The sequence below is a fragment of the Zeus faber genome (assembly GCF_960531495.2).
Source record: "Zeus faber genome assembly, chromosome: 5".
NCBI lineage: Eukaryota > Metazoa > Chordata > Actinopteri > Zeiformes > Zeidae > Zeus > Zeus faber.
Window position 1 is genome coordinate 24,240,031 of NC_137192.1, and position 12,738 is coordinate 24,252,768.

The 12,738-nt window shown below is 44.6% G+C and overlaps 1 protein-coding gene across 1 annotated transcript in view; it reads right to left on the reverse strand.

The window, feature by feature from the left end:
- Window positions 1-4,828: 4,828 nt before the first annotated feature.
- chd5 (chromodomain helicase DNA binding protein 5) overlaps window positions 4,829-12,738 on the reverse strand; it is a gene marked incomplete at both ends in the record, with an annotated part of 64,014 nt that continues 56,104 nt past the window's right edge. Inside the window, 6 exons of the mRNA XM_080000046.1 lie at window positions 4,829-4,956; window positions 5,536-5,659; window positions 7,103-7,266; window positions 7,570-7,765; window positions 9,240-9,372; window positions 10,621-10,729. Of these exons, the coding sequence (XP_079856172.1) occupies window positions 4,829-4,956; window positions 5,536-5,659; window positions 7,103-7,266; window positions 7,570-7,765; window positions 9,240-9,372; window positions 10,621-10,729 (854 nt within the window). The remainder of the gene's footprint in view (window positions 4,957-5,535; window positions 5,660-7,102; window positions 7,267-7,569; window positions 7,766-9,239; window positions 9,373-10,620; window positions 10,730-12,738) is intronic.

Sequence of the window (12,738 nt, forward strand, 5' to 3'; positions counted from 1 at the left end):
CAGCTCAAGCGGGCGGGGTTAAAGGCTTTACTTCCTGCTGAGTGGCTCTGAGGTCAGGGGGTCTGCTTGGTCGACGCTGACTCCGGGTCAGTTTGGGGCGGGGGCCGCGCCTATGATGGCTGCGATCGGAAGAAGCTGGAAATCTGACTCGTGGTCAGTTGTCAAGGGGCAGTTCCCTGGACACGAACCCCCAACATCACACCGTTACCATGACGCTGCAGGGAGCGCTTGCTTTGACGAGACATCCCAGAGTGTTTTGTGGATGATTCGAGAGGTCACATGCCACTTTAAATGCACACATCTGTACATACATAGGCATATTCCCTCTATCTATTCCATTTTATTTCAATTTATTTTTATTGTATTTTATTCTATATATTTTCATCTTATTCTATAAGTATTCAACTTACTGTATTACGTTTTAGGAGTCAGTTAGTCCGTCTATTAGAAAGGAATTCTTAACTTTTATTTCTTTTTTCCTAGGACATATTGTGTGCTATCACCGGGTGCGTTGCATTACATTTCACTGCATACATGTATGAAAGTATGTACACGTATGTGACAAATAAAAAATCTTGAATCTTGACTCTTGAATCTTGAGGTTATACGTCACGTACATATACATAGGGTCGTACGTATATGCAGTGAGATGTCATGACGTTCACGTTCACATGCCACTTTAAATGCACATATCTGTATATACATAAGCATATTCCCTCTATCCCATTATATTTCATTTTATTTTTATTGTATTTTATTTTATTCTATATATTTTTATATAAGTATTCAACTTACCGTATTACGTTTTAGGAGTCAGTTAGTCGGTCTGTTAGAAAGACATTTTTTTCCTAGGACATATTGTGTGTTATCACCGTGTGCGTTGCATTACATTTCACTGCATGTATGCGTGGAAGTATGTATATGTATGTGACAAATAAAAATCTTGAATCTTGAATCTTGAATGACACCCGGTGATTACGCAAAACGTTTTTAAATAAGGTATTACAATTGGGTTTATTTGTATATTTTATTCGTTTATTTCAGTTATTCATCATTATTTTCATCTATTTATTTGAACATTTGATTTGAATTGGATTCATATTTTCTTTTTTGTCCATTTTTTTTGACCTTACGAATTATTTAAACGTATTTAAACATTTGAAAATACTCGTCTGTGAAGGAGTGGATTATCTTTTGAACTAGTTTATATCTATTTATGCCGCTAATCACATTTACAGCTCCGGCTCACGCAAGCGGTGGCACGATGGCGTGCAGGTTACAGTTGGAGAATCCTAATCCAGTCAGGTCAGATTGCATTCAACCAGAGTCAACAACACTCCCATCAAAATGGGGTGTTGTTAATGCTTCTCCACATCAGAACATCGTCCGGTCACCCTGGAGGCAAAAACTATATGTTACCACCTAAAATAAAAACACTAAACACTTTGCCTTTGTTGTCCAGAATATTTATTAAAACACATTGAACAAATACACATAATACAAATTAAAAGATGACAATTCACTTGTTTTTTTTTTTTCTTCATTCAGTTGCTATACAGCACAAATATCAGTACCATGACACTGCGTAGAGTGGGTTGTCTGCTGTAACCGGCGGCCTCGCGACGACCGCCTCCCCAACGTGAACCGTCGTCCAAAACGCTTCACATGCTGTGCGTTCGCCGCAACAAAGGTGCCTTTTACCAGGGTCTTTTGGTAGCTTTTCAAGCCTTGTTTGTAAGCATGTACATACATCATTAACATATTTATAATATTAGACTGAAGCCTTTTATTTTGCCTAAGACACGGTACATTCATACTGACTTCAGTTTGATTGCATTTCCATTTCGGCGATGTCGTGTTCGCCGTCGCCTCCAGGTCAAAAGAAAAACGAGACGTGATCGGTTTCTATGGCAACACCACCCTGCAAACATTCAGGTTTCCTCGGTTTGGTACATGAGCGTAGGCCAGCTGCACGCCGAATCCGACAAACGACAACAAAAATCCACAAGTCCATTCATTCCGATGGAGAGTCGGATTTCTGCGCAGAAAGCTGTGACCCACCCATCTGCAATAAGCCCCACCTCCCATCTGTGATAAGCCCATCCCCATCTGCGATAAGCCCCACCCCATTTGCAATAAGCCCCACCCCCATCTGTGATAAGCCCCACGACCAAGAGTTGTGGCTGTTTTCAGAATTGGGCTTAGAACAAAGTAAATACAACGTCACGTTCAAAAAATAAAGACGTTATTAATGTTAGCGATGCGTTGTCGGATTCGGTGTGAATTGGGGCTTTAAATCAGATGGTCAGAAAATCTCCAAAAAAAAAGAAAATCTCTTGCGTAAATACATGTGTCTGAGGTTTTCTTCTGTCGAACAACCTTAATTAATCTGACAGGGTCAAAAAGTCACCGGATCCGACAAAAAGGCCAAAACAGGCGAAACATAGTCGGCAAAAAAAAACGAACAAAGAATCCCACGCAAAGTGAATCAATGCACTTTTTTAGAGTTTGTCTGACAGTGAGTTTGAAGTAAAGGATGAAATCCTTTGACCTTTTTTTTTTTTTTGCGAGAAAAGAGACGGGGTAACATTGTAGGATGACGTGGAACATCTGAGAACATTCAGTTAGAGTCGAGAGCCGGACCACAATAATAACAATAATAATAATAATAATAATAATAATAATAATAATAATAATTATCCCTTTACAAGAGAATATATATATTTTTTTGTTTGTTTTTCAACAATCCAGTATCAATCCTCATCTCAACATTATAAAACAAGTGCTAGCAATGGCAACAATAATAATAATTATAACAATAACAACAATTATAATAATAAAAAAATAAATAAATAAGTGTGACTGGTCTTTGGGGGGAAAAAAATAACATAATAAACAGCTCGATTCAGATTTTTGTACATTGAATCCAAAACAATAAAAAACAAATAGCTCATATAAAAAAGTAAATACAGTAAACTTGAAGTCATAAAAGTGGTAGGAGTGTCATCAGCCTAAAACCCATTGAAATATAGAGGGACAGTAATTCACTATACCGATTTCTGAAAATATCAATACTGTCGCCTCACTCTTCACAAGGAATGAACAAGAAATTTCGACTTCTCGTGACCTGAAACCAAGACCGACAATTGGGGACAATTCGTTTGGCAATGTTGGTCGTTTAAAAGTCATATACAAAAGAAAAAGTTCCTGTAAAAGTAAGGACTGTCAATTATGCATTACATTACATGTTATGGCCTAAACATTTTTGTCAAAAAGAATTTTCAGTCGTAAACACCTTGAGGAGGACCCCGTTGCAGATCAATATTGACTGAAGAAGTTGCTCAATAACACCTCAAATTTACCTTCACGCGGAGAAAAACAAACAATCGCTGGAGTGATGACAAACACAGGTCCTAAGGTGACATAGTGTCATAAGCGCTTATTTTTCTTACGTCATTTTCTCACAATAAATGGCATACGGGGAGTTTAAAATCACCCTCGCACACGCACACACGCGCACACAAGCGCACACACACACACACACACACACACACGCGCGCGCGCGTTTATGGCGCGACCCCGGCGGGACCCCCCGCGGCCACCGCTGACATTCAAATTTCAAATGTAAGAAAGGAAACACAAATATCGTACGGCACAAAGAAAGAGATAGCGAGTCCTCGTGTGTGGAGTGTTCGACGCCCAACGGTTGGAAGCCATCATAGAAGGTTCCACCTACTGCACGTACTGCATGGAGATCTCCACTCGGATGAGAACTATGAGGTAAAATAAACTGCCGTCTCTGGGACTATGTACAGTATGAGCAGCTTGCGCTTCTACCTGGTTGCAGAGCGCTGCGGCCATTTCTTTTTTTTTTTTTTTTTTTTGAACCTGCAGGCCCGGAGAAGAAGAAGAAGAAGAAGAAGAAGAAGAAGAAGAAGGAGGAGAAGGTGAAGAAGGAGAAAGAGATTACATTTCGCACTTGTCCAGTAGATGGCAGTCTTTCGAGGACAGAGGCAGAGTAACTTGTGGCTACTGCATACACAATAATAAAGTATTTTTCTTTTTTATACTTCCAAATCAACATTGTTGCCAAATGGCTACTACATGAACCACAAAAAACAGATAATCCATTTAAAATAACAGTGTTGTCCCACCGTTACCCCCACCCCCACAAAAAAATAAAATAAAGAAGAAGAGACAATCTTTTTAAGCCCAGGCCGGCGACCGAGCCTTCCAGGCCTTGGCTTGGCCGCCCGGCACGGACCAGGCTCCAGTAGTGCACAGTGTTCAGTAAATAAGCAGATGGATGCACACAGATCGAAAAGGAAAGTCAGAGTCGACGTGAGCAAAAATAAAACACGATATTCCAAAGTTAAAATGAGACCCCAAATCAGGAGTTTCCTAAGCCGCGTCCGGCTTCACTCGCAGCCAAGTTGATTTTTTCTGGGAAAGTTTTCAGATAAAAGACATTCGCCTCCGACAGACGCCAAACCCCCCCCCCCCCCCCCCCTCCCCACCCCCACCATTCCTCGATTTAGATTTCATTTTCATTTAATTCCCCCACCCCAAAAATTAAATAAACAGACAAATTGGTTAATAAAACCTGTTGAACTACATCTGGAGGATTGTTGTGTTTAAAGATGAAAAGTGCAATTGTTCCTCCGGGGGCGGGGGGGGGGGGAGGGGGGTTGCTGCGTCTGCAACATCTGTCCAACATCGTCCAAAAAGAGTTGACCCGTCCTCCGGTGCGAGTCGGGCTTCAAGGGGGGGGGGTGCGGTAGCGGACACGGTCCCCAGCTCTGGTTCTGGTTCTGGGTCCAGAGCCGCTCTAGTCCTCGATGCAGATCACGTCGCTGGCTTTGCCCAACTTGAGGTCCGGCGTGGCGACGTCTCGCAGGGAGTCCAACGCCTTCTTGTCCAGATGGCTTGAAAGGGGAGGGGGCCCATTGGAGGACACTGGATAGATAGATAGATAGATGGATAGATAGATAGATAGATAGATAGATAGATAGATAGATAGATAGATAGATGGATAGATGGATAGATGGATAGATGGATAGATAGATAGATAGATAGATAGATAGATAGATAGATAGATAGATAGATAGATAGGTAGATAGATAGATAGATAGATAGATACTCACTTCAGAGGCATCTGGCTACACTGTAATTGACCATGGTCTGTCCACCAGGCCCTCTGAGGCCTCCACCATCCATCATGTATCTGTCTAGCTATCTATCTGTCTATCTATCTATCTATCTGTCTATCTATCTATCTATCTATCTATCTATCTATCTATCTATCTATCTATCTGTCTGTCTATCTATCTATCCATCCCTCTGGTCTTTACCACCAACTGACATAGGGTCCCAGAGGCAACTGGCTGTAGTTGACCATGGCCTGTCCACCAAGCACTCTGAGGCCTCCACTGTCCATCCATTCATCCACCCGTTCATCATCCATCCATCCATCCATCCATCCATCCATCACCCATCCATCTATCTACAGTATCTACCCATCCCTCTAGTCCTTACCACTGACATAGGGTCCCAGAGGCATCTGGCTGTAGTTGACCATGGCCTGTCCAGGTCCTCTGAACCCTCCAGCGAAGCCGCTGCTGTACATCTGCGAGCAGCTGAATCCTCCCTGGGTGAAGGGCTGCGCAACACACACACACAACAATAATTAAACTATCTTTCATCTGCAACAGTCATCAAAGCTTTCCAGTCAGACGCGGCACCAAGGCCTGGAAATGAAAGCACCAGATAGAGAAAGGAGCGAGAGCTACAGAGAGCGTTGACTGCCACCGTGGTTACCGCCCGGCGTTGGCATAGCAGCCGATAAAGCGCGAGCAGAATGCATGACCAATCTGACTGCTGGGCTGAAAGGGCTGAAAGGACGACGGAGTAACACTTGTAATCTCTGTGGCAGCAAATAAAAAAAGTGCCTCCGCAGGAGAAGAAGGGAGAAAGGACAAATTCTTCCATTAAACGGTCGAGCCTACTGATAGAAATAAAAATGGAGCGGAACAGCCTTTGGGTCCATCGTGACCTTGAGAATGTTTGTTTGTGTCACGGCGCTCCACGCCGGGGGCCTGATGGGGTGCCGGGGAGACGGTGGGGTTCGAGGTTCCGAGGAGGCCTTGCGACCCACTTTACTTTTGCGCACAGTTGTTTGGTCTTTGCTGCGGGGTCATTTCTTCCCAGGCCTTGAAGGGATCTTCAATCCCTTCCCGTCTTTCGTCACGATGCCACAGCGGTGGAACCAGCGCCCCCTGGTGGCAGAACGGATGTATCGCTTCCTATCTTTTATCTCCAGACGACGCCTGGACCCTACCCGCACTGACCAGTCTAACCCATGAAGATCTCTCTCCCCTTCCCTTTCTAAGGCCTTCTCCACACTACTACTACTACTACTACTACTACTACTACCACTCTAACTCTACTACTGCTACTTATTCCTCAATAAGATTTAGCCGTAACTTGATATGGCTTGGTGGCTTGATACGATGACAATATGAACTTATCGTGAATTGCTTCGAACAAAAGCGTCTGATCATTGAGGTCATGTAAAGTGATGTAATGAAATGTAATGAAATGTAATGAAATGTAATGTAATGTAAAGTAATGTAATGTGCCTTCCTATAGGTCCTTCTTCCTGAAGATGAGATCATTGGTGTATTGCCTGGATGGTTGTACCCTGATCCTGGTGAGTGCCACATATGTACCCTTCAAGAATGACCTTCTCTGGTCGAGTAGTTGCCTAGATGTTAATATCTGCATTTGGGTGATGGTGGTGTACGTTTCAACCAGTGAAGCTTATTGGACCAGTGGTTAGGACCATCGTCATCAGGGCTCAAAGGTCCGTTGTTCCAAACCCCACCAGGTGGAGTTGGCATGTCCTCCTTGTGCTCACAAGGGTTTCCCACAAGGGGCGCTCTCCTCCATCACCCCAACGGCCGTAACATGCCTCAATCATGGAGGGTCCTTGATACGAAAAACCCTAGCCCCTACGGGGTGGAAGACCCGGTTTGGGACAGGGGCTAGGGTTCTTCGTATCAAGGACCCTAGACGGTATACGCGATGCGCTTCTGCGCCTGACCTGTTGGGGCGGAGGCTCGTTGCCTCGGCTGGTGAGGCGGCTGAGGATGCTGCGCTCGGACATCTGCAGCCGGGCGGACACCGGTGGGATGCGGGACAGCATGTTGGGCAACCGCGTCACGTCCGCCTTCATGTCGCTCAGCAGCTCCTCCAGCTGGTTCAGCACTGTCACCACGCATGCACGCGCGCACGCACGCACGCACGCACACGCACACACACACACACACACACACACACACACACACAGTAAATACATTGAAAACACCAGCACAAAATAAACACATAATTTTGTTGATGTTCACTCATTTACTGATCAAATGTAATTATTCATCATTATTGTTGCGTTGCTTATATCGCTATGGCAACTTTTCTTTTTGGTTTCTTTAAGGATGCAAAATAAGGATTGATGATAGGACAGATAGATGCGAGCAAAAAAATGAATAGGATTATCTAAAGGGGATTTTAAACCTTTGTGCAGCACGGCGTTGGCCGGCTTGTTCCCGGCCAGCGACTCCTTGGAGAGGTGCTGGTGGGACTCGGCCAGACACTCCACCTCGGTGAAGCGGGTGTTGAGGGCCATGGCCGGGTGGCTGGGGTCCTGGCTCATGTTGAGGTACGCGGCCCTCCTCAGCTGCTCCTCGATCACCAGGGCCTGCTCCAAGAGCTGTGGGGGGGGGGGCACATGACTGAAAGGGCCTGGCACCTTTCGGGAAGACGGCATTTCTCAGCTCTCACACACAGCACAGTACAGGAGGAAAGGGAGAGGGGGGAGAGAGGAGGGAAGGCGGGAGGCGGGGGGTGAGAGAAATAAAAGGAGGGGAGGGTAGAAGGGATGACGGAGGAGAAAAGGGGGAATGACGGAGGACGGAGAAGGTAGAAGAGATGACATGGGAGCGGGGGAGGGAGTGGGGAGGAGGGAGGGATGGAGCGAAAGGACAGAGGTAAAGGAAGGAGAGAGGGGAGGGTCGGGTATTGGGGAGAGAGGAGAGAAGGAGGCGGGAGGGAAAGAGAGGGAGAGAGGAACGGCCAGGACAGGAGATGGGAGGAGAGGGATGACAGAGGGTAGAGAAGAGAAGCGATGGGGGAGAGGGGGAGGGAGGGATGGAAATTAAAAATAATGAAAGGAAGGGAAGAGACGAGAGGGAGGGAGAGCTCTAAACTGTACTGCAGGAAAAAATGACAGCACGCGCCGTCGTTCAAGGCGTCGATTCTGTTCTCCATGCACCGTGTCTTTTGTTTATCTGCTTTATTCCTTTATTCCGTGGGCCATGTTTCTTCCCGTAAAACACTGTCGGCTGCCGATCAGCGACTGGCAGGTTCTAACCTCACCGCAGCCGCTGTCAACATGGGTAAGAAAGGAGCGAATAAAGACGGAGATCTCTCTTCGTTCCGTGGGAAGGTAGTATTTTGCACTTCTTACAGAGTATTCAACATTAAAGTGGTTATCCGTAAGATAATTTCTTTCATAAGAAATTATGAAGAATTGAATGGCTGTTCAATGTGTTTGTGTTATGCAAGTGCTCCTCCTATATGCAGTTTTATTGTTGGTGGCGGGGTCCGCCACCACAGACGACAAGTTAAAGGGAGCTGCAGTGAATTTGTGGTCAGTAAACTGTCCATATGGATGATGTTTTAGTTTCAGTTTCAAATTAAATGTGGAACTTGTGAGTGTAATCCACCCAAAACCTAATAAAAAATATCATTGCTAAGTCAGCATGAATGGTAAATCCAATAAGACAGCAGGTAGGTGGCAAAAAGGTTCTCACCTTAATTCTGATAAATCTCCGGATAATATTTTTGCAGTTTTTCCAGTTAAAAGTGGCATTTCTTCAAATTTGAAAATGAACCTATGGTATAACCTTTAACCAAGAGCTTTTCCTCAGAATCAGAGTTAGTTACATGTATAAAAAATTAGTCATGGTGAGGATTTGTGCATTACTACAGATAATTAGCATAAAACAAATAACAATAATATATATATATATATAAATATAATAGAATAAAAGGTAAAGTAGAAATTAAATTAAATAAAAAAGGTCAAATATACCCAATATATGCCCAAAAATGCCAAACAGGAACCGTAAAATATACTGTATACCAATATACATATAGAATATACAAGCTGCAGTGAAGCTCACCTTGAAGCGGCGAGCCAGAAACTTGTTCTTCATCTCCAGATAGTTCCCCTTGTGCATCTCCGTCTTGAAGGGCTCGTTCAGGATGGCGTAGCGCGGGTCGTTCTGCACGTCTTGCCAGCGGGCGTAGCCGTGTCTGAGGTCAAATCCTTGGTCAAGGGAAAATACCTAAATTCATTCATCCATTCGTCTTCATTAATACAGCGAAGTTGGTGCAGATCTATTCCCTCCTCTGGTCTGAAGACGGCCGTTCCTCACTGAGGGAGACGTCGCATGTTCTGGTTCAGGCGCTCGTCGTCTCCCGTCTACATACCGCGACGCTCTTCTGGCCGGACTAGCTGTCTGTTCCATCAGACCTCTACAGGCCACTGAATACCCCTGAAGACCACCACAGACCTCTACAGACCAATATAGTCCTCAGCAGACCACTGGAGACCACTGAAGAACACTACAGACCCCTACAGACCACTATAGAACCCTACACACCATTGCAGACCTCTACAGACCTCTACAGTCCTATAGACCACTGCAAACCTCTGCAGACCCCTGAATACCCCTGAAGACCACTGAAGACCACTACAGACATCTACAGACCAGTACAGACCAATATAGACCTCCACAGACCACTGGAGACCACTGAAGAACACTACAGACCACGACAGTCCTATAGACCACTACAAACTCTACAGACCCCTGAATACGTCTGAAGACCACTACAGATCCTTACAGGCCACTGAAGACCTCTACAGACCACTACAGTCCTATACAGACCTCTACAGACCCCCGAAGACCACTACAGACATCTACAGTCATAAGACCCCCGAAGATCTCTACAGGCCTCTACAGACAACAACAGACCACTACAGTCCTATACAGACCACGGTAGACCTCTACAGACTTCTACAGTCCTCTACAGACCTCTGAAGACCTCTACAGTGCTCTAAAGGTCTCTACAGACCACTACATTTAAGACACTGCTACTTTCCCAAAAGCTGTCCATGGAACTGCTCCTCCATATCTACATCTCCCTGGTCCGTTTCCTTGCCCCTCGCTCTGACCTGTCTCCCCCATAAGGATTACTTTCCCCTCCACTGTCTCACTTACTTTCCCTAAAAATCCTTTCAAAACTGTGAGAAAATGTACTTATTGTAAGTGGCATTGGACAAAAACTAAGACCAAAAGCTAAATGACGTAATGTAATGTAATTTCATGTTATTTGAGTTCATGTAATTCCATGTAATGAAGTTCCACGTAATATAATGTTATTGTATGTAATGTAATTTCTTCTAATATGATTTCATGTTATTTTAATGTCATGTCATTTCTTGCAATGTAAGGTAAGGTAATGTAATGTAATGGTTTTCTTTGTTTGGGGCAAGGATACGTGACAATGCCGGCCAGCAGCCAGTAGTCATGGCGACGGTGCCAGATGTCGTACATCTTCCCGGACGACAAGGCGGCACGCTCCTCCGTCTGCCACAGGGTGTGGAGCTCTGAGAGGATGACAGGTTGAACACTGTTAAAATGGAGGTAAAAATATAAACCTTTCCTCTTTCTCTCTCCTTTCATGCTGGAGGAGTTGTTTTGGAAATCAGAGACAAACTGGACACAAAGTACACAAATACTGTATATCTCTTTGATGGATTCGACTTAAAGTAGGAAAATCCTTTGGTAAACTCTAAGGAGATCAAATTTCTGCCAAACATTCAAGCTCGCTGTTTGACATGGAAAATATAAATAAAAGAAAATAAAATCAATCGGTTCAAATTCAATTTTGAAAAGGGGTTTTCAACTTTTTTGCCCTCGACTTGGAATTTGTATTTTATTATTTTATTCCATTAATTATTCATTTTATTAATTATTATTTGAAATAAAAATTTCAGCCAAACCAAAAAAAGAACCAAAACAATGATCAAGTTTACAAAAACGTAGCAGATTACCGAAAAAAAGGAAATAGATTAATAAAAAGAAAAAAGCAGTAGTCTGCATGCTCGGCGGCTGGGGGCTGACCAGGGGCCTGATGTGGGCGCGGAGCTGCCCGACATGGCGGAGGCGCATGGCGGACGCACTGCGCCCTTGGCTGATAGCTGTGGGTTGGCTGCCACCAGGCACGGGAGGTGGGCGCACTGGGGTGCGTTTGGGCCCGGTGGGGGTCCGCGTGGTTGCTCCCCGGCCTGCTGCGCCCCTGGATCGATCTGGTCGCGACCCGCCTATCTCTCCCAGTGCCAAGACTCATACTCAGCACATACACCACGCAATAGACCGAGGGCTTGCGGGATGGCGGGGTGCAGGCTATGTGGGTGGGGATGCGTCGGGCAGCTGCCATCTTGCCTGTCACGCTCCTGCCCAAGCATGCTTCTCGTCCGCCCCAAAATTTTAATCCCACTCACATTAGCTTCGAACACACAGGCATTGGCACACCAATCCTACTCCGAACAACACTCCATCGAACCAGGGTCTGCGAGACAGGAGGGGTGCGAGTGATTTGGGTTCGACTTGCCTGATGGACTCGCACGCCCCCCGGGGGGGGTGTAACATCGAGGTGCCCCGCGCTGGGCACTTGCTGCTACGTGTATGGTCACTTGGCACTCACGCCGGGCGGGGCCGCAACATAATACCGACCTTCTACACCGGTACCAATGGGGATAAGTCATGTACACTCACCGGTGGACATCTTCATACACACACACATGCACTCACGCACACCTGCTTGGAGTGCACCCCAGCAACCTGGGGTGCTTTCCCCTCCTTTCCTCCCTCATTTTCTGCCATAACTTTGACAGGAAGAGGCCACGGGACCAGTTGTAGTTGCAGTTTTCTTGGACCTAATTCAGTTTTTCAATACATGTTGTCATCCAATGTTCATGTTTATGTGAAAATGTTGTTTGTTTCTATGTTTATTTGTGGTGATTCTCCCCCTCTTGGAGAAGTGATCATTTGTTATAGATCCAAACATGATGAATAGTTCTCCAAAGAGGGGGGTTGCTGGTGGCTCTCCATAACCAAAACTGTGCTCTTGTCATTCTACAGGGCATCCACAGGACAGAGTAATTGAAGCAGTTCTTGATGATTTAAGAATTAATTAATAAAGAGTTGCATTGCAGGTGGAGAACTTGAACTCTTCTTGCAGACTAACTCTGTCCTGGATGCAAATGGCATACAAATACTCTGTGTTGTATGCCCAGCATGCTGACAGCACAGGTAAAAAAAAAAATAATAATAATAAGAAGAAGAATAATAATAATAATGAGAATAATAAAATAAAAGAAAAAGAAAAAAGCAAAATTAATAAAATGAAAAAATAGCATATGAATCAAAAACATTTGGAGGTTAATATGGATTCATTAGAACGAAAAATAATTAGAATATAACTTGATTTATTATTATTGGGGGTTTTTTAAGCCCCATTATTTTAATTCAGATTTAGGCCAAAAAGCAACAGAATGGGCTAAATAAGAATCTTTCTTAATGACTTAATTCATTTATTATTCAACTTTATTTT